The 17,590-nt window shown below is 56.0% G+C and overlaps 3 protein-coding genes across 3 annotated transcripts; 2 read left to right on the top strand and 1 right to left on the bottom strand.

The window, feature by feature from the left end:
* Nucleotides 1-15: 15 nt before the first annotated feature.
* On the top strand, nt 16-5,517 carry HDAC3 (histone deacetylase HDAC3). The gene is made up of 3 exons (XM_002366331.2): nt 16-831; nt 1,570-1,765; nt 2,198-5,517. The coding sequence occupies exons 1-3, from the start codon at nt 682-684 to the stop codon at nt 3,205-3,207; spliced, it is 1,356 nt and encodes a 451-aa protein (XP_002366372.1). The 5' UTR covers nt 16-681; the 3' UTR covers nt 3,208-5,517.
* A 60-nt stretch (nt 5,518-5,577) lies between these two features.
* On the bottom strand, nt 5,578-13,230 carry TGME49_227300 (hypothetical protein). The gene has a single exon (XM_002366332.2). The coding sequence runs from the start codon at nt 13,169-13,171 to the stop codon at nt 5,798-5,800; it is 7,374 nt and encodes a 2,457-aa protein (XP_002366373.1). The 5' UTR covers nt 13,172-13,230; the 3' UTR covers nt 5,578-5,797.
* A 44-nt stretch (nt 13,231-13,274) lies between these two features.
* TGME49_227310 (hypothetical protein) lies at nt 13,275-16,396 on the top strand. Its single transcript, XM_002366333.2, has one exon. It carries the CDS (start codon nt 14,720-14,722, stop codon nt 15,263-15,265), a length of 546 nt encoding a protein of 181 aa, XP_002366374.1. The 5' UTR covers nt 13,275-14,719; the 3' UTR covers nt 15,266-16,396.
* Nucleotides 16,397-17,590: the final 1,194 nt, after the last annotated feature.

The following is a 17,590-nucleotide window of genomic DNA, read 5'->3' as shown; positions in this document are numbered from 1 at the left end:
GCTTGTTCATTCACGAGGGTTTTGTGTCAGAGAGAGGACTGCCATCGTTAAATAGTTTCCATAGTTATTCTGCAACTTGTCTCCGGTGCACCACATAATTATGACACGTGGCGGGTTGTTGCAACCAGAACGCATGCACTTTGGGTAGGCAGGCGCGTGGCCAACCTCTCGCGCGGCAGCTGACAGAGGGCGGTGGCTTCTGCCCTTGCCTCCCCTCTCATGCTTCTCCTAGAGCTGTTCCTGTCTCTCCAGATGCACAACCGGACTGTCGGAACGAAAAAGAATACCATCACCACGTGCCATTCCTGGTCTGCGTGTCGTGTACATTGCAGGGCCTCGACGCGGCATTCGCTGCGGGTTCTCATCCATTGGTCGGCGTGTGCCCGAAAGGCACAGATTCGCGCGAGTCCGTCCGAGTTTCTGACCATTTTTCTTGCAGCCCTTCTGCGCCGTTCTGACCTAAACGATCCCTGGCAGTCTCACTAGGTTTTGATGCGACATCGTTTCTGCGGTGGAGTGACATCCCCTGTGTTGAGCTGGCCCTCCGACAGTTTCGCCTGTTTCCAGATCGTGTCTTTTTGCGCGTGGGCCCGCTTACTCGTTTCCACCTTTTGACTCTCGCGTCGCGTTTCAAGTGCTGATCCCTACCGTTATCCCATTTCAATTTTTCGTGTTCCAGCAATGGCGCTCAGTGCGCTGCGCAAGCGCGTAGCTTACTTCTATGACCCGGATATCGGAAGTTACTACTATGGCCCGGGACATCCTATGAAACCTCAGCGAATTCGCATGGCTCATGCCCTTGTGCTCTCGTACGACCTCTACAAACATATGGTGAGTGTTAGAGCGGATCGGCGATTCATGGCAGAGGCGGTCAGAAGGTCTCTTTCCACGCTGCGTTCTTCGGCCCGCCAGCCGTCACCGTTCCGCCACTCCCCTCGTGCCACACGACTGCCTTGCTTGTGTATCCATCGGCTAATGGAATAAAGTGCAAAAGCTCCACTGTGAAGGTAAAGCCTCGCCGTTGTGCCGTTCCTTCCTATCAAGAAGGACTGTTGGTGACTCCGCGAGGCCTCTTCGCGTAGACCTGGCCGCATGTGCCAGCTTCGGTGATTGTGCGTTTTTTCCACTGCTTTCCGGAGTATCGACACGTCAGATAGCCTGCAACGTTTGACCACATGGCCTGTCCGTGTGTCATTTCTGATGTTTTGCCTTTCCGCGCCGTCCATATTTCGCTGAAAAAGCGGGCACTGAGATTCGAGATGCTCAGAGTGACATCTCAACATGCGTTGTCGAGGAGCGAATAACCCGCCTTTTGCAGTCTTCCGGGAGATTCTCGACTTCGCTGTTGAACCGTCGTTGCCGAACGGCTTTCCTGCGTGACACAACTAGGCCTAACCCTAGAGACTGGAACTTTTCCACGCAAGGACGTGGTTCGGTGCGCTGCAGGAGCGGCTGTGTCTGTTTGCTTCGTTTCGCTTGAGGTACATTTTGAGAGAGCCGCCGTACAAATCATGCTTGCGCCGAATGAAGTGTCTCTTTCTCGTGCCCTCACGTTCTGTGTATCTGCAGGAAGTGTACAGACCACACAAATCGATCGAGCCGGAGCTGTGCCTGTTTCACTCCAGCGACTACATCTCGTTTCTCTCCTCTGTCTCTCCCGAGAACTATAAGGAATTTTCTCTCCAGCTCAAGAACTTCAATGTGGGCGAAGCAACCGACTGCCCCGTTTTTGACGGCCTCTTCACCTTCCAGCAAGCTTGTGCAGGTATGTCCGCTCTTTGTCCGCCTTGCGTTGCCCTGACTCTGGTCAAACGGGGCTGTTGTGCCGCACCGTACGTCCGAAAAAGGAGTCGCTTCCGATCGAAGTGTCTCTATGCAGCGACCAGCGACGGCACAGCGCCTGCCACCGGCTTGCACTGACGAAATCCACGCTCCTTCCTTGACGGAGGGCCATCCGAGTTTCCGTGCAGGAGCCCGGTGTGCGCACAGTTAACGGACTTCGTCGAACGTACTCCAGAGCGTCCTAAGCAGGCCTTTTACCGCAGCGCCACTGGAGAGCGTGTCTGTGCATGTCCTTTGCTTTTCGCATGCCCTCTGTGTTTCGCATGTCTGTTCTTTTCCGTGTCTCCTTTGTCGTTCACGTGCCTGTTTTCTCTCTGCATTTGTGTGATTTCTCTGCATGCGTCTGTGCATCCAGGGGCGTCAATCGACGCGGCGAAGAAGCTGAATCACCACCAAGCAGACATTTGCGTGAACTGGTCTGGCGGGCTGCACCACGCGAAGCGTTCAGAGGCGTCGGGTTTCTGCTACATCAACGACATTGTGTTGGGGATTCTGGAGTTGCTCAAGTACCACGCGCGCGTGATGTACATCGACATCGACATCCACCACGGCGACGGCGTCGAGGAGGCCTTCTACGTGTCGCACCGCGTGATGACGGTTTCCTTCCACAAGTTCGGCGACTTCTTTCCGGGCACCGGCGACGTAACGGACGTGGGCGCGAGTCAGGGGAAGTACTACGCAGTGAACGTTCCGCTGAACGACGGCATGGACGACGACTCTTTTGTGGCGCTCTTCAAACCGGTCATCACCAAGTGCGTGGACGTGTATCGGCCCGGCGCAATCGTGCTTCAGTGCGGCGCAGACAGTTTGACGGGCGACCGGCTGGGGAAGTTCAACTTAACAATCAAGGGGCACGCTGCATGCGTCGCCTTCGTCAAATCCTTGGACATCCCGCTTCTCGTCCTCGGCGGCGGTGGGTACACGATTCGGAACGTGGCGCGCTGCTGGGCGTACGAAACGGGTGTGGTGCTCGACCGCCACCGCGAGATGTCGCCGCACGTGCCCCTGAATGACTACTACGACTACTACGCGCCCGACTTCCAGCTCCATCTCACACCGTCGTCGATCCCGAACTCGAACTCGCCGGAGCACCTGGAGAAAATCAAGACGCGCGTCCTCTCCAACCTCAGCTACCTCGAACACGCACCCGGCGTCCAGTTCGCCTACGTGCCTCCCGACTTCTTCGGCGAAGACAACGACGACGAAGACGAGTTCATGCAGAACCAAGTCGATAACGAGGGCGGCGGGCGAGCCGCCGGCGCGACAGCCCACACCGCCGCGAACGCGCCGTACAGAATCCGCAGAAAGGACTACGCAAACGACTTCGAAGACATGGCAGACAGAGACCAAAAGGTTCCGATCTAGAGACACCGAGTGGAGCCCAATACGCCCGACGCGCGGAAGCGGTGTTTCAAAGAAGGCAAGCCGCGCGAGAGAGGAGAGAGACTACGTGTGCTACTATCGAGGACGGACACCAGGCGTTCAGAGGGACGGAAGGGGAATGTGGACTTCGTTACAGAAGGCAAGAGCCGAGGAGACCTGTGAAAGGAGGAAAGAGCGCGGCTTGTCTCTAGACGGTATGCAGACGTCGAGGAGAAGTCAAGTCATTTTATCGGCGCCTTTGGAGGGTGTATCGTTCGAATGTTTGAACATAAGGAGGACGGAGGAGATGAGTGGATGGCACATCTCTTGCACGCTGACGCACGGTGGCGTTCTGCCAGGACTTATATCTTTTTATTTTGACTTTTCGCTTCAGACTCAAAGGGAGAAGCCGTCCGCCTGTGTATGGTGGACGCTTCGGCCGAAGCGTTTTGGAGTTCGTGGAAAAGACAGGAACGCGAAACCGAGAGGAGGTGGAACAGTTTGTGCGACAGCCTCAGTGGTTTGAGGGAAGATGGACGCTCGTTGGTTTCGCTGCCTGGCGTCTCGGAATATCTCGGGGGGTACACACAACAAATGTTGAATCGTCTGTGTTACTCTGAGAGTGATCAAAGGGAAACAGACAATATGTGGGGCCCGCGAGTGGCATGTGCATGGCAGCGGATGCAGAGCCAGAGATGTAAACAAATCCTGCTTATTCGTATATATATATATATATATATATATATATATATGGAAATATTTGGGAGAGAGGGCGGAAGGTGAGATAGGGGAAGCACAGTGTTCGGTTTTGTTGAGAAGTGGACGAAAGAAAAAAGGATATAGCAATCGTGAAAACTATACATACGAAAGTGATACGATAGGTAGCGAACTACCGAAACCATAAGCTTGTGAGCAATATACACTCATCGTCAATCCTGGCTGATTTTTGCTCACAAGCATTTAGGAAACTTCAGTCTCAGGCACAGTGCCGACCAGACCAAAGTGTAACCCAACAGTATCTGTAAAACGCCAGACGCCTCGATGTTGGTTCATTTGGCAGATGTCTCTATTCGCTCAAGCAAATCTTGAAAGGGAATGACTTTTTTGACCGAAGTGGAAGACGATACCGCCAAGCGGACTGACTTCGCTGAGCTGGTTAGCCATCGAGGTTCACTGCTATTGGCTTGTGTCAAAAAGCTGGGGACCGCTTGCCGTTTTGGGGGATGGAAGTGAGGAGGGGGAGAGGACTGAAGACGAATGATAGCGATGGCAAGGAGGGTGAGGAAAGGGCAAGTGTCTCTCTGCGGAAGGAGGGCGACTGAGAAAGGTGAAGAGCGCAGCGATGAGACGCGCTCGGTGGAGAAAGAGTGAGAAAACAGGCTTCGTCCGCTGCACATCGGGTTTTCTAGAGAGACTTCTGATTGTCATTTTCCACGTAATTTTGACACTCCCGCCGGGAGGGTGAAGCGTGGGTTTTTCAGGTGTATGCACACTGGATAGTGCTGAGCATGGACAGAATCCCACGCCCCGCATTCTTTTTCACCCTTTTCAGTTTTACGCTTTCGTGTAGGTTCTTGGCTGAGGCAGTTTTCTGTGGAGAAACGCAGGCCAGCAAAAGATTCTCCATCCAGTGCTGAATGGTATCTGGCTGCGTGCTCAGAGAGAAACGTCTTTATCTGTGGAGCTTGGGCACAGTTAACCTGTGGAGATTTTGTCTCTTTTCTGTCCTGTGGATCCCTTCTTAAGCCGTCATTTCCGCGTAAGACACAGGCTCTCGTGTTTTCGGGAGGCACGGCGGCTTCTCCGTCCAGTGGGAAACGAGAGAAAGTTGAAACGCCTCGTTTGCAGGCTTGATAATGCAGAAGCTACGTTGGCTTCTTTCCACAGCTGCATCCGGCTTGGTGCGTCTGCGTATCTATGCGTTCTCTTGTGACTGACTGAATGCAAGGTGAACGTACACAGGGTGCGGTGTACGTACACCCGCAAGCTGTGTGCTTCAAGCCCGGCGCTTGGGAATGGTGAAGGACGCGGCGTTCGGCGCACAGAGGCCTTTTTGGATGGCCGTGACTTTGCGTTTCACAAAATTCCTCTCGGTCGGTTTCTGCACCACACTGCCGTCTCTTGTCTTCCAAGTGGGGCGTGAGAAACCAGACACGGTCTCTTACCGCACCTTCTGTGGCGGACGAAGTGAATTAAGACCACTGCCACGAACGCCAAACTCTACACTGTTTAATCGTGCTCATTTGTGATGCTTACAGTCCCTAAACGGAGTTGGCACGAACCCAAAAAACACTACCATTCGTCACCACATATATATTCAGACACATACGCATACAGTTGTAGAGATATGTATGTATATGTGTATCCACAGGAGCTGCGTGCATGCACAGATACACATCGCACCAAGACTGGTCCAGGCATAGATTGCAGAACGTCGACCGATTATCTACGTTCGCACCATCAAGTGTGAACCACCTTTCGCCATTTGAAACGCTGCTCTCTCAGCTGTGGAGGCACTTGACGTTGGACCAACAGCTGCCGCTCTTTTCGTCATCACGGTGTACGCACACCACATCGGGTTTCACTCCCGCGCCTAGAGAGGCGCGTCGGAAGGCTTTCGCGGAGTGAGGAGAATGTCAATGGTAAAGAGCATGCTGTGAACCTCCTCGTGAACGACAAAGTCGGTGTTACACTTCCAGCCGAGAAGCGCAATTTTCTCGACGGTCTCGACGATGCTGGTCTGCGTCTTCAGCGGGGGGTTTCGGGCCTCTTCCTTCTCGTCGTGGAACTGTAGAGAAGCCACTTGTTTGCGTTCTTCTTCCTCTCGTTTCTCGTCTTTGATGAGACTGATCTCTTCCTCTCTCCTCTCGTTTTCTGCGCTTCGGCGGCCCGTTTGACAGAAACTCGCATTGATGACGCGCGCGGTTGGGGCACCGACGAGAGCGCCTTCGCTTCCTCTTCTGAGGCCGCAAGCTCCATGCTGCACCTCTGGGGTGTCTCTCCGCCGCGCGTCTCCTTCGCAAGCGGCTCGCCGCCTCGTCTCGCTTTCATCAACGGCTTTGGCCGCCACGCGGAGACATTCCAAAACGAGAACTTCGTTCTTCTCCATCAGTGCCAGAAGCTGCGCGACGCGGCGAGAGGAACTCGCAGAGGACGAAGACACAGAAGAGGCAGAAGACGGAGAAGACGACGGAGAAGCGGAAGCAGACTGAGGAAAGGCAGAGCACGACAGAGAGTTGGTGGACCCGTCGGGTGACTCTGAGGCACCATTCGAGGGAAGCAAACCGTCGAAGATGCCGACGACAATGCAACAGAGGAACCGCGCAGTGCGAACATGATCCACCTCTCTCAGAGGAAACGCTGAAGGGACAGAAGAAATTGAGGTCCAAGAACGGGGACCAGCTACAGGGCCAACAGAAGACGAAGTCGACGGAGAATCGGCAGCTGCTGACAACGAGGAAGCGGAGGAAGAAGCGGATACCACCGCTGGAACACCAGCTGAAGACAGCCGAGTCGCATTCACATTCGTAGGCGTCTGACAGGCTGTCACCATGCCGTCCTCGCGCCTATTCTTTCTTGCATGTAGTTCTTCTTCCCCATCCTCTCCAACCTCGATGACGACCTGACCCGTCGCTAGCACTGGCATTTCCCTTTGTGTTTCCGTCGCCCTCTTGGCTTCGGCCTCTACCCCTGGCGCCTTCTCCGAATCCAGCCCTGCCTCCTTTAATGTCGCCTTTGCTGTCTGCTCAGCTTCCGTTCTGCTGCTTCTCAGGCTCGGCGTTTCGTTGCTCTCGGTCTGCTGCTTAACAGCCGATGAGTCTGGGTGCGAGGAACTTGAATCAGGTGAACAAAGAGCTTCAAGATGTAAACCGTCCGTCGAACTCGTACTCGTCAGTCTCTCAAGAGCCCGCAGGTTGCGCCACCACTTGAACGCCGAGAAGAAGACGGGAGGATAGAGCAACAGCGTCGCGCAGGAGGCCGCGTCCCCGATTGTATTGACACCGTGCGGGTGCCAGACAGTCCGTAGGCGGTCGAGGTTCCACTGTGCCGAGACAGGCCTGTCTGCTTCTTGGGACGAAGAGCGAGAGCAGACGGAGGAGGCCGGGCCGACGGAACTGTCAGCCTTCGCTGCAGACCTAGTGCTGAGAGAAAACGGAGACGTGAGGGAGCAGTGCAGAGGCAGTGCAGCCGATGACGAAGGAGAGAAAGGAAGATCGCGCGAAGAAGAGAGAGAGAGAGTACCGAAAGTCGCAGAACCCGGGGCGGCTGCAGTCGCCGCGTCGCCACCCGCAGTGGACGTGGAGCCTGGAAGTGTTTCGCTTCTCTGCACATCGGGTGTACGTACAACTGAAGGTCGTGGGGGGCTGATGAAGGGAAGCGACAGGAGCTTCATGAACGCAGTCAGCGTGTGTTCCGTCAGCTTCCAGAATGGATCTTCCTCCAAAGAGTACGTGAGGTTGGGACGCCCTTGGTCGGCTAAACATTTCTCTCCACTGTCGCCCTCGAACTCCACAGACAGCTTCCGCGGCACTCCGCGCGTCTGCGAGTCCAGTCGGACGAGACTCTCGAGGGTCTTTCGGGTGTTCATGCACACCATTTCGAGCGACGTCTCCGCAGCCTCTGCACCCGCGTCCCCCAAAGACTCCAACATGCGTGTTTCGTCGTTGGCGCCTCCCCTCGACTCTCCTAGAGAGTCGCATCCTTCTGCCCGGCCTTGCTCTCCACCGGCTCTCGACCGCTTCCCCTGCTTTCCCTCTGTGTCTCCTCTTGCCTCTTCTTCTTCTTTGATCGGTGCGTCTGCGTTGCCCGCTTGAGTCGTCGAGTAGCCGTCCTTCTCCCTCATTGGGGATTGGCTGCTTTGCGCGTCGCTTACGTTGCCCGACAACCCGCCTTCTCTCTCCTCTTCCGTCCTCGCCCCGATTGTCCCTTCTCGTGTCTCTTCTAGATTCTCTGCCGCTGGTTTCGCGAAAACCTGTGCCACTTGCGGGCCCAGGACGGGCGGCACCGCGGCCAAGAGCGCGACAGGCGGCTCTCTGAGGGCGAAGGCGAACGTCTGCACAGCGCGTGTCAAGTCGCCGAGCGAAAGAAGTGAAGGCCCGCCTGAGGCAGCAGAAACTGCGAGGTCGGCGGAAGCAGCAGTAGCAAGCGCAGGAGAAGAAGAGAGAGGAGAAGGAGGACAAGAAGGAAAAGGAGAAGAATGAACACACGACGGCGACGACTGTTCAAGGTGGAAGATGAGAGCCTGTTCAAGAGCCTCCCACTGGGGAGAGAATCGTCGTCTGAACGGAAGACGAGAGAGCGCAGAAAGCGCCGTTAACACATGACTGAGAGGAACTGTCGGGGGGGCGAGGGAGCGGACGATCGCACGGCGAGCAGCGGCGACATGCTGCACCGAATCGCCTTGGGTCCGAACAAAACGCAGCCCCTGGGGGCGTCCGGCGGCGGGCGGCCGCGGCACAGGCGCCGCGAAGCCCGTGAGTTCTCTGTTTATCGCGCAAACGAGCTCGACAGGCACTTTCCCGAAACGCGTGCATGCAGCTAAAAGCGCATGCAAACAGTCAGGTGAGAGGCCAGAAGCGGAGGCCAGCGAAGCCTCGCGAGCAGCCGGCTGAAGAGAAGAACCTCTCAGAGACGAAGTCCGCAGAGAAACGGTCGCGTCCACAGACAGGAAGGCCGCCCTGAGGCGCGTGTTGCATGCACGCTGAAAAAGCCCCAAGAGGGCGGCCTGAAGCCCAGGCAGATGCGCCGAACTCACCCCAGTCTCAGACGGAGACAGGCGGGAAGACGCAGGGAAACAGGACGAGACGGAAGAAGCAGGAGACAGCGAAGAAGGAGAGAGAGAAGGAGACACAGGCGAAGAACAGAGCTGGGGAGAGCCGAGGGTCACATACACATTGGAGAAGGCACGAAGAATGTAGACGAGAATGTCCAAGGGGACCACCTCGAGAGAGTTGTCGACTCGCGCGCAGAGGAGGTAGAAGAGGTGGGGAAGCCCCGCATTGGTTAAAAAGAAAGAGGACGAAGAAGGGGAGCTTGCAAACACCGCGGCGAACGCATCCGCTAGGAGCTTTTCTGGGAGTCCCGCAGCCGTCGCGTTCTTTGTGTTTTTTCTCTTTTTCTCAGCGTGTATCTGTCGCCTTCTTTCCTCGTTCGCTTCGCGGTCCAGACACCGCAACGCAGGGTCCAGAAGTTCCTCGAACACCCGCGTCCTCTCGCTCTCACGCAAGGCCCTGCAACGCGCCGCCGCCGCAGCCATCAACGCCAGCGACCGCAAAAGAATCTCCTGGGACGCCACGCGCAACACTGCAGGGCTCAGCAACTCGCGCCAGACGAGCCCAAGCAGCTCCGACGAAGAAGAAACAGACACGAGATCGCGAGCAGAAGAGAAACTATGGGGAGCAGAAGAGGTCGAAGAAGCGGTAAACGCAGATGAAGGATGCGGAGAACAAGAGACAGAAGAGGCAGAAAAAGAGGCTTCAGAAGGCAGAGAATGGAAAGACAAGTCGGAAGAAGAGGACGAAGCGGAAGCAGAGAAAGAAGTAACAGATGGATGCGAGGGTGAAGGGAGACAGGGAGAGAAGGGGCAGAAGGTGAGAGCGTTAGCGACCATGCCCAGGTACGTTGCGGAGAAAGGAAGCGGCTGCAGAGCCGCCGAAGTTGCAAGAGAAGAACTGGGGGTGCATGCGCCACCTGAAAAAGGGACGCGAGCGGGAGTTCGAGGTACACGTTTCCGCTCGTGGATTTGAAGCAACAGGCGCGCCAGGCTCTGCTGCTCGGCCAGAGCAGCTCGCAAGTGGGGAAGAAGCCAGATGTGGAGAAAATGCCTCCAGAAGCGTCTGGTCGCTTCCACTGTCTCTCCATCTTCTCGTCCTTGACGGCGGGCTCGTGTCTCAGCCTCACTCGCTCGCTTTTCCGCGGCGTAGGCGAGTCGGCAAAACACATGCGCAGCCTTCGCGTACGTTTCGCCGTCTACAGGTCGAAGCGCGGAGGCGTCCGGCGTTGCGTTCGCTTCGCCATCGCCGCTGGGTCTGCTTCGCCCTCTTCCTCCTGTCTCCCATGCGCCTTCGGAACTGCTGTGGACCTTGGGAGGCGCGTTGAAGGCAAAGGCCTCAGGATCGGAACGCCCTTTCCTACGGGGCTGGCTCGCGTCTTCTGTGGGGACTCTGAGAAGACTCGAAGGAGGCAGTGGCGATATCGTCGCGGCTCCGAGGCCGACGCTCATCTCCCCTGTCTTCTGCTCCTTCCCGTCCTCGCCTCTCGGCGGCTGCGCCGCGGAGGCCTCCAGGAGCCGGCGAGCTACCAGCGTCCCCACAGCCATCGCGAGCTCTGCAAGCGAAGAAGAAGAGGAAAGTGATGCGAAGGAGGCAGCGACAGAAGATGCAGAGGACCAGGAAGAAGAGGGATCTGGACAGGGAGACGAATGAGAGAGGTCTTCAGACAGAACAGAGGACAAAGAAGGAGAAAGGGGTGGGAAGCGCGTTGGAAAGGTCGCTGCGGCGGGGAGAGACATCGAGTAGGTTTTGCCTCGGGAGGAGAGAGTGAAGAAGAAAAAGGCGGTTTCGCACAGCGCCGCCGGAGAAAGAAGGTGGGCGCGAGCTGCCACTTCCCTTGCGAGTTGAAACGGAAGGGAAACGCCCGGAGAAGAAGAAGAGCAAGGTGTCTGATCAGAGACCCCCGCTGTGAACGAGCAGCTACCGGGAGGCTTCTCCCGTCTCTGATTGGGATCTACAGACGTCGATGCAGCTCTGGCGAGGCGGATAAGAGTTCGTGAATTCATCCGACCCTTCTCGTCGGCCTCGCTTTGCTCCAGCGTCTCCATCTCCTGTCTGCCGCGCTCCCCCGGCGGCGACGCCAGTCTCCGAGTCCTGCCGTCAGATGCAGGTACACCTGAGGCTTCTCGATCCGCGTCGAGGGCTTCTGGGGCGAGAAGCGCCTCGTGAGCGATGAAGACATCGAACAGGTTTCGGAGGTGGCGCGGCCGATACGCGGGCAAGTGAGCCAGGAGGTGTTGAAACCCCGCAGTGAAGAGCAGACGACCGGCACGCACCGCAGCGGGCGCTTCGCCCTCCTCTCCACACAGCGAGGAAGAACAGAGAGGCGAAGCCGATGAACAAGGAGACGAAGCGATAGAATAAGATGCATGAGACACCGACGCAGAAGGACGAGACGCAGGCGCAGAAACCACGTGAGGGGACGACTGCGGTAGCTCTGCGCTCACACCCGCTTCCACGGTGGATGCTGCGACTGCCTCTTCATCTCTGGAGCGATTCGCGTTTGTCTGAAGCGTCTGTCTACGTCTTCTCTTCTCCCACCCACCTTCCTCTCCTCGCTCGCCTCCCTCGCCTCCCTGTCCTTCCTCTTCTGGCCCTGCTGCCCCTCCGCCGTGAAGCCGTTTATCCCCTTCTTGCAGGCCATGCGCAGCCACGAATCGGTCGACCGCAAGAAGCAGTGTCTGCACATCTCGGGCAGGCCACAGGGGGAGCTGAGGCGCCGCGATTTCTGCGACTTTCAGAAAAAGTGGAAGCGAGAAAAACCCACCGCGAGCGCACCAACTGAGGAGTAGCGAGAGTTCAGACGGCGCGAGGAACTGGAGTGGCAGCAGCCCCTCGCCGAGCACCTGCTGCTCCAACTGTCTCCATAACAGAGACACCTCGAGTTCGCGCTGCTGACGCGCCGCGCCGGACAGACGGCCCACAGACGCCGCCTCCGTCGCCGCTTTCCTCGCGAGCTTCACGACCCCGCAGAACTCTTGAGGCTGTGCAAAGCACGACGACACTCGGCGAGAAGTTGACTCAGCTATCGAAGATGAGAGAGACGGAAAACCGGGCGAGGGAGAGGAAGGAGAAGCAACGCAAGAAGGAGAGGCAGAAGCGGAAGCAGGAGACGAGACAGGAGGGGAGGAGGATGGAGAAGAAGGCGAGGACGAAGAGGTGTGAACTGAAGTGGAAGACGCTGAATAGGAGCCCCGAGGAGGACGAAAAGTGGACGCAGACCCGTCGGCGGCCGAGGAACGTCCTGATGCATCCTCCAAAGGCGCCTGGGGATACGGGGAACCGTGTAAGTCTTCGTGAGGCTGAGACGTCACCGCTGGGTGTCGCGCAGCGAATGTGCCTCGCTCCCAACACCTGCTGGCCTCTCTGTTTCCTCGCGCGGTCTCCGGAGAGACGGGGAGCCTTCCTCGTCCTTCTCTCTGATTTTCAGAGCTGTCTCTATGGTTGGCTCTGTCCGCCGGACTGCTCCTTCTCCCCGCGTTGTCGTCCGCCGCGATTTCCTCAAAGCAAGACGCAGGCGGAGGCTTCGCAGGCGCGAAGCTGTCTCGCGCCCGTCGGCCAGCAGGCCCGCCGGGAAGGATGGGAGAAGACGACCGCAGCTCCCGTCGCCGGATTTGTCGAAACTCAGCGTGAGAACTTGAACTGAGACTCCGGCACCCCCGGCAGGCTGTCAAACGGTGGCGAGGAAGAGGCGTACAGGGAAAAACGAAGTCGGCGAAACCCGCGCTGCTCGCAGAAGCGCCGCGGCAAAACTCAAGCGAAGTCCTGTAAAGGATGTGGATGTGGCAAAACGCAGGGAAAACGCTTTCGTCGCGGCGGACAAAACCGCGGCTTCTGGAGGCAGTCTGCGGGACGTCCGGAAACCGCAGAGTCGCGGGACAGTTCGCAGGAGGAGTCAGCGCGTCCGCTGGAGGTGCAGCCGTTCGACTTCGGAGCAAAGAGGAGCGACTGGACCGCGAGCTTTCATCCATTTTAGGAACGCCTTCCTGCACCTCTGTCCGTGATTGCCTCCCTGACACATTGGCGGAGAAGGAACGCGACAGCGAACTGCCCTCGATCCCGCTTCTCTGTCTCCTTCGCTGGTTCCTGACGTCACCCCACACAAAAAACGGCCCGGCGCCGCTCCGCCTCTGCGCCCGCCGCGGCTGTGCGCCCCCGGCGGGCAGAGACAGGAGCGACCAAGCCTTCCGCCGCATCTTCGCTTCTCACGGCTGGCGCCCAGAGACTGCAGAGACTCGACACAACGACAACGCAGCCTCTCAGCTCAGGCGAAAGAGACACAGACGAAAGCGAAGGCCGCAGTGGATGCGCGGCGGCCGCATGCGCCGGCCGACCCGCCGTGGCGGCGCCCCAGCGGCCTCGAGAAGCAGCGAGCAGACGCAGAGGACGTATGGGATGGAGACGACGGAGGAGGAGAACGAGGAAAAGCGGAGAGAAGAAGGAAAAAGGGAGGGCCGTTCAGGGGAGAGCCTCCTGCTCGGAGCTGGCGGGCAGCGAGACTGCAAGGATGAAGGAAGAAAGGAAGTGGAGGAGACAGGATGAGACAAGAAGGGAGTCCTCAGGCGAGGAGAGACAGAGCGGAAAAAGGAAAAAGACGAGAGCGAGAGAGAACCAAGAGAGAGGTTCCTGCTGTGGAGACCACCCGTTTGTATCGCCCCGAGGCCTCAGTGCCAGCACCAGGTGTTCGCATGCGCACGGTGCTGCTCCAAGAGCGACTGGGCGCGTGAATAGTCGGTCCTTGGTGGCCACACAAAAAGAAGAAAGCAATGAGCCTTCTTTAGTACGAAAAGAGATGCTTTTTTCCTTCCACTGTCAACGCGCCGTGTGTTCAAACGTGGCCTGAACTGTGGAGGTGGAGGAAAGTTGCTCGGGAGGACCGTCTCTCTGCATGCAACGAAAAAAAGATGATGGACGGGAGAATAGACAAGGAAAGAAGGAAATCCCAAAGAAATCGTTCCTCTGTGTTTCACATGCTAAGGCTGGTCTCGCATAGGAGACTCGCTGTCTCCTTTTTCGGTGGAAGGACCCAGTGTCTGGAGCCAGACACAGGGCCGCTGCTCAACTAAGCCGGATTGATGCTCTGTTCGTCAGGTTGCTGAACTCTGAGATTCCTGCGACGGTCTACGCTTCATCCCCTGTATTCCTCTAAGAACTCCAAATCGCCGTCTCCCTTTGGCTTCGCTTGTACACACCTGCTTCCACGTAAAGCCGCCGAGAGCTCGTCTTCGTCTTCAGTTTGTTCATCGCTCCTTCTTCTCCACTCCGTGCTCTGTTCTTCTTCTGCATCTCGTCGTATCCCGCGCTTCCTTTTTCCTTTTTCGTCTTTATCTCTTGTTCATCTCGTTGTCTTCCTTCTCCTCATCGCTTCGTCTCTTCCTTCATCGTCGGTCCCGTTTCTATCTCTCTCCTCCCTATCGTCTCCGTCTTCTCCGACGCATCCTCTTCTCCCTCTCTTCTCTCTGCTCTTCTGATTCGTCTTCCTTTTTCGCGTCCGCCCAGCTCCTTCGCTTCACCTCTCCGTTCTTCTTTCTTTGTTATTCTTCGTCTCCCTGCCCTTCTTCCCCTTGTCTTCATCGTTTCCTCTCCTCCTCCCCTCTTGTTCGCGTGGCCGCCCTTCTCCTTTCCGTCTCCCTTTGCGTCTTCGCCCTCTCCTATTACCTCCCTCCTCTTCGCCTCCGTGTCGCGTCTTCGCTTTTTTCCTTCGTTGCCTTCGTCTCCTTCTCCTTCGTCTCGTCTTTTCCACCATGGCAGCACGTCGAGTCGGCGGCATCGGGAGGCGGTGCTTCCTGACGCTCCACTGTTCGGCTTGCTCGTTCTTCTTTCAGACAAGCGACGCCATTAAACTCATCCTCACCCAGCAGCATCACATCCTCCGCAAAAAGGGGGAGACTCGCTTCCTTTCGGGCGCCTCCGGAGACGCTGTGCACCTGGAAAGTGTCGGGGCATCTAACGAAGCCCAAGGAAACCGTCCTTCTTCCTCTTCGTCTCCCTCTTCTTCTGGAGGAACTAGGGATAAGGGTGTCTCGCGCCGGGTCGTCGCTGCCGCAGCTTCTTCGGCTGCTTCCAAGTTCTCTCTCCTGCCTCTTGCAGACGCGAGTTTGCTGCTCAAACGCAGGGGCGCCCTCGTCCTCCGTTCGCTGCACGGAGACCCGCTTGTGGGGTCGCGGAGACAGAGGGGCGAGTTCGCGCCGCAGGCCCCGACGGCGGAGATGGCCAAGATGCTCAACAAGAGCTGCGTTCCTTGCCCCCGTTGCAAACGCGAAGGACGATGGGAGGAAGGAAAAAAGTGAAGAAACGCGGGAAGCGCACGCGGTTCGCGCGACCACGAGAGAGGCCGTCCGACAGGCGAAGCCGCGGAGAAGGCACTCACGAACTCCCTGTGTCTCGAGATGTACATGCACCTCTCGTGGGTGGACTGGGAAGGAGAGCGCGAAGGCGAAATAGACTGTGGGGAGAAAGAGTTCCAAGAATGGCTTCTCTTAGTGTTTTTCAGAATCAGGTCTTCGACCGCCGTTCCCGTTTATCCCCGGTTCTTGTGAGCATGTGGCGCTGCCCGTGCCGAAGGCTCTTTGACATCTCACAGTTGATCTTCTATAAACACCTGGGGAATCTCTCGTTCCTCGCCCTCAGAGCAACCGTCCATTTCTCGCATCTCAATCCTGCTGTCGCCGTACCCGTCCACGTCTATACATAGAAATGCATGTATATATATGTACGGGCCTCTCTGTAACTCCGTTTCTTTCTATATCTATGAAGTAGGCAAACGGGCATGAAGAGGAAAGAGAGCTGAAGAGCCGGAGGACAGTGTAAAGGGAGAGAGAGATCCATTCGAGACTCCTCTGGGTGAACGTAGGCCTGCGTGCAGGGGCATAGTAAATCGGAAAACCGAACGCAAAGTGCATCTTGTTTCGTCAGCCCTCTAGGATACGTTCGTACGCGTTTCACGTGAATGTAAAGCAGGCGGACCTTGCGCGCTGCGGCGAACTCGAAAATTGAAGAAATCAAAGGACCCGTTATAGGAAACCCCCAACGGCAGAGGGACGACGATGGATTAACTTACGAAGCCCAGTGTCGACATGCACAGGAAGTTTTTAAAGCGTACACAGCCTTTGCTCCTATGTATACCCTTCCCTATTTCCATGCGGTGTATGTACACCCGAGACTGACCTCACGGAGATGCATCGAGCGACGCCGAGTGTACGTACACCCGAGGCGTGCTCAGAAGGCGCACGTGTCCTGTTTCGGACGTAGACAATTAAGAGAGGCAGGAAGGCGGAGGAGGGCGAAAGCACGGTGAGGTGTGTTGTAGAAGCATCTTGTCTGACGCGAGATCTACTCTGTCGTTTTTCTCGTTCATGGAGACCCAACGGAGGGCGCAGCTCGTAGCTTGGAATCCTGAGACACTCAAGCATGAAAGCGTGCCCAAATGTCAAAGACCTTTTTTTTCAGTCAGATTTTGCGGCCTCAGCGATTCTCTGGTCAACTCTCATTGCCTCCGCAGAAGAGCTCAACGTGTCATCCCTCGGGTGTATGTCTTCGCAAAAAACACACAATGAAAAATGGTGAACTACAGACGCAAATAATGCATGCATTCCCCTTTTTTCAGACGGGGGCAAGCGACTTTTTCCCCAGAGTCACTCGCATAAGGTGCATGCAGTGGATTAGTGTCCTCTTACCTACAGCCAACTTGGTAAATTGAGGGGAAGGAAGGAAACTACGGTGTCCACCTGCGACTATCGCAGCCTCTCCACATATTCATTTATGTGGATATATATATATATATATATATATATATATATGCATATGAATAATACTTACATCAAGCACATTTAGGAATGCAAATGTGTATCGTATGTATATATATACATATATAAATAAATGTATCTGAGTACATATTGACAGCATGCTTATTTCGGAGTGCACATGTATAATATATACATATATATATATATATATATATATATATATGACATACACATTTAATGGTGGAGAACTGTGGAGATGAAGAGGCGAGCCTCAACCGATGAACGGGTGCATTTATGTTTCTCTACATGTAGAGATTAAAGCAAAGTTACTTGAGAAAAGGGGACTGAGGCTCAGCGGGGCTCCACTGCGCGGGGCGGGGTGTAAGGCCGCCCGTCTCTGGTCGTGAAATCGGAGAAGAATGTGTGAAAAGGGAGTCATCTCCCACGGTATATATGTTGTCAAGTCCTTCAAAGCTCCAAAAAGGTCTCTATTATTCTGGAGAAAGAAGAACATGCAAAGGAAGAGCTTCTTGTGTCTCTTGAAAGCCGTAAACCCGAACTACTTTTTGCGCCACATGACCGAGAATCTGGACCTCAAGCTCTCACGACTCATCGCTACGAAGAAAACTAATCGCAAGACAATAGTAGAAAGAAGCATATATATCTATATATATGTGTATAGATATATGAAGAAATGCGTGTTTGTGTATGCATATGTTCTGGCAAGATGATGCGTACGAGAGAGTGTATACACACTGCGTTTCAGAACACGAGAGGAAGCAGACGAATTCAGGTAATGCGGACCTTCTCAAACAATAGGAGACTTCCGAGACAGGCATACTCAGTGTCTCGAAAGGCGGTAACAACTTG

The sequence above is a fragment of the Toxoplasma gondii genome, chromosome X (genome assembly GCF_000006565.2).
Source record: "Toxoplasma gondii ME49 chromosome X, whole genome shotgun sequence".
In the NCBI taxonomy this organism is placed as follows: Eukaryota; Apicomplexa; class Conoidasida; order Eucoccidiorida; family Sarcocystidae; genus Toxoplasma; species Toxoplasma gondii.
This window is presented reverse-complemented; position numbering and strand designations above follow the sequence as displayed.

Excerpts from the sequence above, each read along its gene's own strand:
- HDAC3 (XM_002366331.2), top strand. The coding sequence starts at position 682 with ATGGCGCTCAGTGCGCTGCGCAAGCGCGTAGCTTACTTCTATGACCCG. Across the intron at positions 832-1,569 it reads ACGACCTCTACAAACATATG|GAAGTGTACAGACCACACAA; the intron begins GTGAGTGTTAGA and ends GTGTATCTGCAG. Across the intron at positions 1,766-2,197 it reads CTTCCAGCAAGCTTGTGCAG|GGGCGTCAATCGACGCGGCG; the intron begins GTATGTCCGCTC and ends CTGTGCATCCAG.
- TGME49_227300 (XM_002366332.2), bottom strand. The coding sequence starts at position 13,171 with ATGCGGCGGAAGGCTTGGTCGCTCCTGTCTCTGCCCGCCGGGGGCGCA.
- TGME49_227310 (XM_002366333.2), top strand. The coding sequence starts at position 14,720 with ATGGCAGCACGTCGAGTCGGCGGCATCGGGAGGCGGTGCTTCCTGACG.